The following is an 8,564-nucleotide window of genomic DNA, read 5'->3' as shown; positions in this document are numbered from 1 at the left end:
TGGAGGAGTTGGCTGCGGAGGGAAGTTTTGTGCAGTCAGGAGGACAGTGGAGCCATTCCTCTGTACTGACTGCTGGTGCGGGTACTTGTTTTCCATGTCAAAGGCAAAACAGGTGATCCCACACTTGAGTGTTCACATAACGGAGTTTAACGGTGCTACTCTGCCCTGAACCCACAACCTGTGGCACTGCTCAGTAGCTTCCCCATGTGAACAAAGCACTCAAGTAAAATTTCAAGTAAAGTGCCCTTATTCCAAAGCCTGGATGGTCCATGCAGTGAGATAATCAGGAATAGCTGTTCCAAAACAACTGTGTAAACAAATCCTTGCAAAATTATGGTAAAAATCCCATTGTGCCACTTTTAAGCTTGTCCATCACTCCAGAGTCAGTTGAATCCTTCACTGAATTTGACCACATTCACCTCAAATGGCCTCGATCTGCATCAGTCAAAACACATTTTTTTCCATATTCCAACATGGGGCTTTGGTCACTGTGGAAGGTGACAAAGTTTGTTTTAAATGCGTGTGATATTTTACAGTCATCAGGAGACAAAGCTCTATGTGTTAAAGAGCTTATGGTCTAATCTTTGGACACCCACTGGTAGGTGTTACACCATCACAATAGCACAGAGAAATTAACCCCGGTGCGGGGAGGAGTCTGACCAAAAAGCAGAAGAGCCTGCATCTGCCAGGAACAGCTTGCCAAAAGCAGTGTGTGTCCATCCCGCCCATCCCTTTGTGAACCGGAGAGGATCAACCAGCTGCCCGGGCGTGGAAATACCTGACAACCCCCCATCTCTTACGCCTTTTGGATCTTCGTATCGCTTTCTTACAGCCTTTGACCCCCATCATGGCCTCTAATCTAAAAGTCACCTTCCTGTTTCTTTGGTTGCTTCAGTGTAGAGGTAAAAAAGCGTTTTTTAATTCCTTTTGTTTACTCTCACGTTTGTTCATATTAGAGCATTTCCAGCTGCTATCTTTTGCTAATTTCCAGAGATCCCCTCTAGGAATTTGCATGCTGCTGCTATTTCTGTCTTTTAAGCATTTCAAAGCTGAGAGAAAGAATCCTCAGGAAAGGGGAAACATGGGAGAAGGGCTAGATAACCTAAATAAAATGGTTTGGCTTTTTCCCTGGCATGTTCTTCTCAAGCTAATGGCTCCTGGGATACTGTAAGAAGATGAATCTCTCCCCTGTTTTGTTACAGCAGTGCTTAGCCATGCCTTGTATAGGAATTGTATAGTAACTATATTCATGTGTGTTCTGCTGGGTGGAGATGAGGAGAAGGATGATGAATGATTTTAGAAAATAAGGCCCAGAAGAGTCCACTCGGGTTATCACTCCCACAGCGTCTGCAGGACTTTCTCTTACCGTCTTTCCATAATAGTGTATCTACTGTACACAGGACTGTGCACTCACAACGAATGAGCATGTCCCGTAGGACTGTACTGTATCTCAGTTGCTTTTACGGCTAAGAACCTTTTTCGAGTGATGTAACCTAAGCTCTTCCTTACTCTCAGGCTATTGTCCCTGGTTATGTCATCTGTAGAGTATTTCCCTTAATGTATGTTACGTCCCAACAGTCCTTTCTGGACAGTGGCTGTGCCCTCCTTCAATTATTGCCCCCCCAATGCTTCCTCAGTGCTTGGCATTCAGCAGCACTAAGTCTGAGTTGGCTTTTCTGATGCTGAGTCCCGCTGTGCAGAGGTGATGCTGCTGTTGCGATGCAGCATTAGTGCACAAGGACAGGAAAGCAGGCCTGGCTGTGCTCTGGAACAGCTTTAATGCCTTGTTTTGAGCCTGTTCATAGATGCAGAGCCCCAGGGAACCCCACCAAAAGCATGAATGGAGAAGCCTGCCCATCCCCTACTTTCTCTATCTACTTTTTTTTTTCCCTTTCTATTTTCATGTCTCTGAAAGAATCCTTCATTTTGTAAGAAGACGTGTGTGTAAGTTTCCAGTTCCCTTTTTCAAAGACAACAATGTTTTGCGCAGTCCTCCTCTTAGGTTGCTTTATGTATGTGTGGTGTTATGCCAGCTGCCAAACAAATAGATCCAGAGACTGCCTGACGTTAGATGCAGATTTGGCTGGGAAGCCAAAGAGGTCCTGTACCCCAGGCTCCTTACTAGCCCATGGCTTACTCTTAGCTTTTTTTATTTTTTTATTAAACAACACAGGGAGTGAACTATGGTGTGGTTCCCCATCTGTGCTTATTCATCCTCTCTTGTAAATCCCGACATCATTGTCTACTGAATTGCAGTGATAGATCACTTTCAACAGCCCTGTCTATGTAAGGAGGAAGCACATGAAGGGGCATGATCTCCCATCTCTCTGCCTAAGATACTGTCACGTATAGATACTTAAGATCTGCAGTCTTCTGCAGATAGTGCCCATATCTAGCATCGAGTCTTGCTCTTTGCTGCCCATTTATGGCAACAAGAGTTTGGAGTGATTAAGCTGTGCCTTATTTCTCATGGCCCCGGTGCTGGCCCCTGTGCAGAATATGCAATTTCCTTCCTCGCTTGTGCTTCAGAAATACATGGTCCCACCAGTAACACCTGCTTGCGTACAGCATGTTCACTGGCGCAGGGTCATCGCATGGGCACATGTAGATGCCCAAGCAGAGTTTTGTAACTCAGGAGTTTCAGGAGATGTCCAGCTAGTGTTTGCCTTGGAAAATTGCTTTCTATTCATCTGCTGTAAATATAGTATCACACCACTGCAAAATCAGTTCGCTTCCTGCTTCATTTCCTGTCTTTCTGCGTGCTGGCGTTGTATGGAGGAGCTCACAAGGGAAAAGGGGAAGCCTGTGAATGCAACAGGCTATCACAAATCACACAGCAATTACCTAAGAGATGTGGCAGATCACACAGGGCACATGCTCTGAATCACTCAATTTCTGACAAGGGCCAGTGCTGCGTGCTATGGGCGCGCTTCCTGACATACAGTTATTTTCACCGTGTGTGATCCTGTCTTTGGGGCAACAGTCCTCTCCTGACTTAAAGCGATGTTAGGTGACTGTTAACAATTATTACCCTTACAGGGGGAAAGGTCGATGTACAGCAGGAACCTCCAATCCAGGTTGCACTCCTAAAAGAAGGAATATCCATTCCCTGTAAAGTCATCTTCCCTTACACGCCAAAATATACCAAATTTTCAATCTTCTATTACTGGATTAATTCACTGGGTCAGAATACATCCATCTATAGTAGGTTGGAAAATGTAACCATCCCTTCTGGAAAAGAGAATACGACTGCTACCTTATCTTACGACCACAGAATCATGCCACTTGAAAACATCTTTTCTACTGGCACATACTACTGCGAGGTCAAGTGGAATAACATGCAGAAAATGGGAAAGGGAGTGTTTGTCCTTACTAGAGGTAAGTGAACAACCAGAAAGGAAGGGCAGGTGGTTAAAAATCAGCTGGATCTGGCTATGAAAAGATGATCTTTGCTCTTTTCCTCTACCCAAACACGCTATGAAGTCAGGTGGGAATAATACTTTATGCCCAATACTTAATGCCATCAGAGTTGAACGCGCTTTACACAGGTGATCTGTGCTACTGTTCCCCATGCACAGATGGGGACATGAAGATGCAGTAATTTATATCTGCCCTGCCACAGCCTCCTGGGAACAGCAGGTGTAAAGTCAGGGTCTAACCAGGGAGCCTGGGCACTGGGTCAGAGGGTGCTTTTAGGTGTCAGTGTCCAGGACACAGTGCGGTTTGGCCTTTAGCAGTGTGACAGAGATGGTTGAACACAAGGTCAGTGGTTAGGGTGCTCGCCATAATCAGAGGTACAGGTTAGGCGCTCACCGTTAGGGGCTCATGAACAGGTTAGGGGCTCACTGTAATCCCTCCCCCTTTTCCATGTGGTACAAGGGGGGGGTTGTTCCGTTAATGCGCAGACTGGAAAGCAAGGGAGAGCTTCAGGTCACGATAAGAGGAATGTTATAGAAAAGTGATAAGGACATGCATGCTGCTGACTGGCTGGATTTGCATTACTGAATGCTGGGTATGAAAAACTTCTTAGGAAGTGCAAATGCAAAGAGCTGTGAGGAAAGAGCTTTGCTAGACTGGTCAGAGGATACCTACAGTACCCACCCTGCTAGTTTGTGTGGCCTGTGTGCTTTCCACCATCTGCCTTTCTGCCCCTATCACTAAAGACCAGTTTAGTGTTTGCCAGCCTCTAACTACCACCTTTCTTGGCTCTCAGAGTTTTGTCATGTCCCTCTAATCTACATGAAGTGCAGCTGCTTATATCCTGTCTCTTTTGCATGATTCTTCAGCTGCACCCTGCTCTCTGTTCAGGTCAGATTAGGTTTTGAAGGGTGTGTGCATCTGTGCCACCATATTCTGCACTGCTTCTGTATTTTAGCTCTCTCAAGGCTCTTTCCAGGGTTAAAAATGCAGCAGGATTGTAACTTCCACTCACACTGTGAATCTTTTGCCTTCTTTCTTACAGGTACAGGGTACGTAGAGACCTCTTATGGGTGGGAAATCCTCGTTACCCTTACTGCTCTTCTTGCTGCATTGAGCATCACTGCAACAGCTCTGCTTCTGTGGAAAAGAAAGGCAAGTTATAACCAAATAAAAAGCAATACCTGACACAACCCATTCTAGGAATTTATTTCACTTGCTTCTAACTTGGCTGGATTGGAAGTCCCCATACTGAAATTTTCCATGCTGGGTGTCTGCCTCAGGTTTATTTTCTTTTTTTAAGTTCAATCTTTCTGAGAAAAAAGATTAGAGGAAAGACAAAACGAGTCATTGATTTGTCCATTAAAGAAATTCTGATAATCATTTTGACTCCGGCATGCACTGCTTTAGAGCAAGGATCTGACACAGGGCAAGAAGTCACACTAGCAGTGTGCTGGCCCTGAGAATATTCAAGGAGATGTAGCCTTGTGATGGGTCTTTGGAAAATTGCAGTTTGTGCATGCTCAGTCATGGCTCTTGTCAATTTAGCAGCTCAGTTGTCTAAAGGAGCCCCTGTGAGGCTGCCTTTCCACACAGTGCCAGTCAGACAGGTAACATCCTGTGCACCCAAGCAAGTCTGTTGCAGCCCTGGTGGCAGGAGGAGGGCAGGACTTTCCCTGTTTCTAATCCTCTTTCAAGATGGGGGCTACTCTGGTGCAAGGGCATGACCTGATTGCAAGGAGGCCGTGCAACTGCGTTCCTGAGCCATGGCTCGGGCACCATAGAAGAAAACAACCTGCAGTGTGGAGGGGATGGGGACCAGAGTCTTGGGCATGCGTTTGGCAGAGAAAACGTTAAGAGACAGAGTGAGAGGGGAAGGTCAGGACAAGGATCCCAAGGAAGCCTGTGTGGAAGTCCCAACTAACTGGAAAAAAAGAGAGAGACAAAGACCTGAGGAGCAACCTGTTTTAGTTGACTCTGCTTTGAGCAGAGGGGGATTGGACTAAGCAATCTTCAGAGGCACCTTCCAACAGCAGTGATTCTGTGAGGCTGGAAGAAGGAGTCTTGGGAGGGAAACTGGAACTGGAATCTGGAGTGAGGAAGCACTGGAGCTTGGAGGAGGGTGTTAATACTGGACTGACAGGGCCCCTCAGGTGAGCAGACCAGTGGCACAGGTTGGGACCAGCTGGGTAAGGAAGTGGAAGCTAGGATGAGTAGCTGAGGGCAAAGAGGAAACCAGGAGTGGAGAAGAAAGGATGTAGAGAGCAGGAGAAGAAAAGCCAAAAGTAGGGCTGAAGGATCTGGATGAGACAGGGGCCCTGTGGAAAAGACTCTGGAGTTGTGATACTGGAATCCGTGTTGTTTGGGGAAAACCTACTACTCCTAGTACTGCCACCCTCAGGCGTTCAAAACAGCATCCTCTGCATTCTTCCAGAGATCTCAAGGCTGGCTTAAAAAAACCTGATGTCTTTTAGAATGTAATTTGGGGATTGTTGTTTTCTAGGTAGAGTACCCCCCATATTTACTCTTTCAACCTGCTCTCTGCCCCCATGACAGCAGACTCCCTGCATGCATTGTTATGTGGAGGCTGTGCTGCTGGTACAGTCCTATGACTCCAAGGAGCATCAGGCTTCAGCACACACAGTCAGAGATCATGAGGTTGAAAACTGTCCTGCTAATCTCGTGAGACTTACCTTGCAGGCAGTCTGATGGAGGGGGAAGGAGTGTAAGCAGCAGAGTGACGAGGCTGGAGACAGGCCCCCATCTCTGCTTGCCTAGACAGTGTCTCCATGGGGATGAGGAGGGAGGCATTGTCACGACTTGCCGGCTGGCATCTCTAGGTTTTGAGGTGGGCCAGCAAGTCTCAGACCTACAGGCTCTCCTTGGGGCCTGAAGAGATCATTCAGTCATTACATTTGCCCTCCTGCAGAACACAGCCCATATTTCTCACCACAGCTTGCTCAAACCTGCTGGTTTAAAAATGTTTATCTTTAAGAGAAGCTATTTAGCATCCTCCTTAGTTACTAATGGACTGGAAAGCAGTTCATCGTTTTCATGTGATGTGAATATAATCATCCCACTTCTTTCCAAATTAGAACAGAGATACTTAGCAAAGCCTTCTGCCTTTTCTGCCTCCTCTCTTGCTTGCTGAGCAGGGCTAACCCTTATCTGTGCATGAATGGAGCGTGTTCAAGGAAAACTCATCCGATGCAAGAAACGTTTCAGAGGAAGAGAGTTTCTTCCTTCAACTCCATGCTGGTCTTGCACATTAGTGTATCACTGACAATATGTCATCATCAATGGTTGTCTGGTGCTCTTCTCTAGCCTGTGTATTAGCAAAAGCTTCCCAGCCAAATCCTGACCAAAGTCACTGCATTTTGCTGCTCTGAAATTCCCCCCCATGCTTTGAACAGGGCCCTGCTTTACTCCCTGTCCTACAGCACTGTTGTGTGCTGTTAAATACTTACACCTTCCGTCCAGCTAAGTTTCAGTGGTGGAAGTGATTTCTATGTATGCACAGAGCCCAGTTCTCCTTTCCACTGCTCCAGTGTAAGTCATCAGACTCCTCCATTTTAGCCTGTGGTGAGAAAAGGGACTGGCCCACACTGTGCAGAGAGTGCCAGCACTCTTCGCTGTGGAAGCACTCAGGGGGTGTGCGAGCAGCTGGCTTTGACAGGACGTTAGTGTTCAGTTCATCTTTGGGGAGATGGTGTTTTCTCCAAATGTGTCATTTGGTGTCTTGTCCTCAGCAGGTGTTGTGCCCTAGAAGGAACCAGCTAAATATCCTGAGACAGAAGGTGGAAACGCAGCCCCCTTCAGCCAGCCCACCACCACCACCTCCTGTCTATGACGTGAGTACCAGAATCGCCCTCCATCCCTTCTGTCCACATTGTGGTACAACCCTTCCTTTCCCTGCCCTGCCATGGTACAGACAACGCCAGTATCATGATGTGAAACATAAGCAATACCTGCATACCAGCCTGGTACTGGTGACCTTGCTCCTGTGCTCTGCCCTGCTTAGCTCCTCTCAAGACCGTGCATGTTGCGTGTCTCCATCCTGCTCCCACTCATGGCCTCCCCAATGCCAAAGCCTTGCACCATGCCCTGCTGGGCAGCACCCTTCCCTCTGCCAGCAGTGTGGCAGCACCGAGTAACAAGTGTGGGGCCAGAGAGGGTTCCTGGTGGTAGAGGTAGAAGGGTCTCGAGAATGATGGCTCAGGAAAGGGGCAGAGAGAAGTGCTCCCCACAATAAACCCAGCTGTTTAGAGCTCCTGCTGCGACACCTTCACCGGTGTTAGTGTCATGGACCACTGCAGTCCTGAGCAGGCTGACTAGCTCTCGGGGGGAAAAGGCAGGAGGAAAGTGAAGGGAGTCTCTTTTTTGGAACATATCCCTTTTCGTTGCATAGGATCTCCTTTTTCCATTTCTCAAACGGGGGAATGCTGACTGCTCCCACTCCCTGAGCCCAGTAGCATCAGCGTCATAGGTAATAGGATTGGAGTGGCCCTCCTGAAATGTCAGGCCCAGACCTCAGCTACCTCAAGTAACCATGACCCCTAATCCCATTTACAACCCATCCAGCTCCATTTAAAATGGATTCCTTTTTCTCCTTTTACTCCCATGGGAGGGCTGTTCCACTAAGAAGGGAAGGTTGGTTTTTTTTTCCCCCCCATGATCTGTGGGACAAACGAGGAGGAATAAAATGAAAGTGAGTAGAGAAGGATGTTGCCTGAATATTAGGAAACCCTTCTGACTGCGAGGTCTATAAGGGCTGGAAAAGTCTCTCTGAGGAAAACCCGTAAGCTCTGCTGCATTAATCATTTAAACTAAACAAAACGAAGCTCTGGAGAATGTACTACAGAGAGAGGCAAAGCTCTGCCAAGGAGGCAGGAGACATGATAGGGCACAGATTTGAAAAAGAGGATGGGCCTGCTCCCTTCTCGTTCTCACTTCGCAGGTGGGGGGGCACCGTTTTGTGGCCCTTTCATTTTTGGAGTAGAGGTTTAAAAGAAAGCACTGTATATTGAATGTGATATGTTTATTCTGGGCAAAAAGCAATGCTCTGGGTAAAGGAGGTTGCAGGTTATAAACCTTTCCATTTGTATCAAGTAATTTCTTTTTAATTCAGGCTTATAAAAATCCAAATG

At 47.0% G+C, this 8,564-nt stretch overlaps 1 protein-coding gene across 1 annotated transcript in view; it reads left to right on the top strand.

Moving 5' to 3' along the window:
* Window positions 1-847: 847 nt before the first annotated feature.
* The window catches only part of NFAM1 (NFAT activating protein with ITAM motif 1), a 13,961-nt gene continuing 6,244 nt past the window's right edge, over window positions 848-8,564 (top strand). The window contains exons 1-4 of the mRNA XM_009322076.1: window positions 848-902; window positions 3,040-3,378; window positions 4,463-4,572; window positions 7,170-7,268. Coding sequence (XP_009320351.1) covers window positions 848-902; window positions 3,040-3,378; window positions 4,463-4,572; window positions 7,170-7,268 — 603 coding nt within the window. The remainder of the gene's footprint in view (window positions 903-3,039; window positions 3,379-4,462; window positions 4,573-7,169; window positions 7,269-8,564) is intronic.

The sequence above is a fragment of the Pygoscelis adeliae genome, unplaced genomic scaffold, assembly GCF_000699105.1.
Source record: "Pygoscelis adeliae isolate BGI_AS28 unplaced genomic scaffold, ASM69910v1 Scaffold60, whole genome shotgun sequence".
Classification (NCBI taxonomy): Eukaryota; Metazoa; Chordata; class Aves; order Sphenisciformes; family Spheniscidae; genus Pygoscelis; species Pygoscelis adeliae.
Note: the sequence above shows the minus strand (reverse complement) of the source record. Positions and strands in the feature narration are given on the sequence as shown.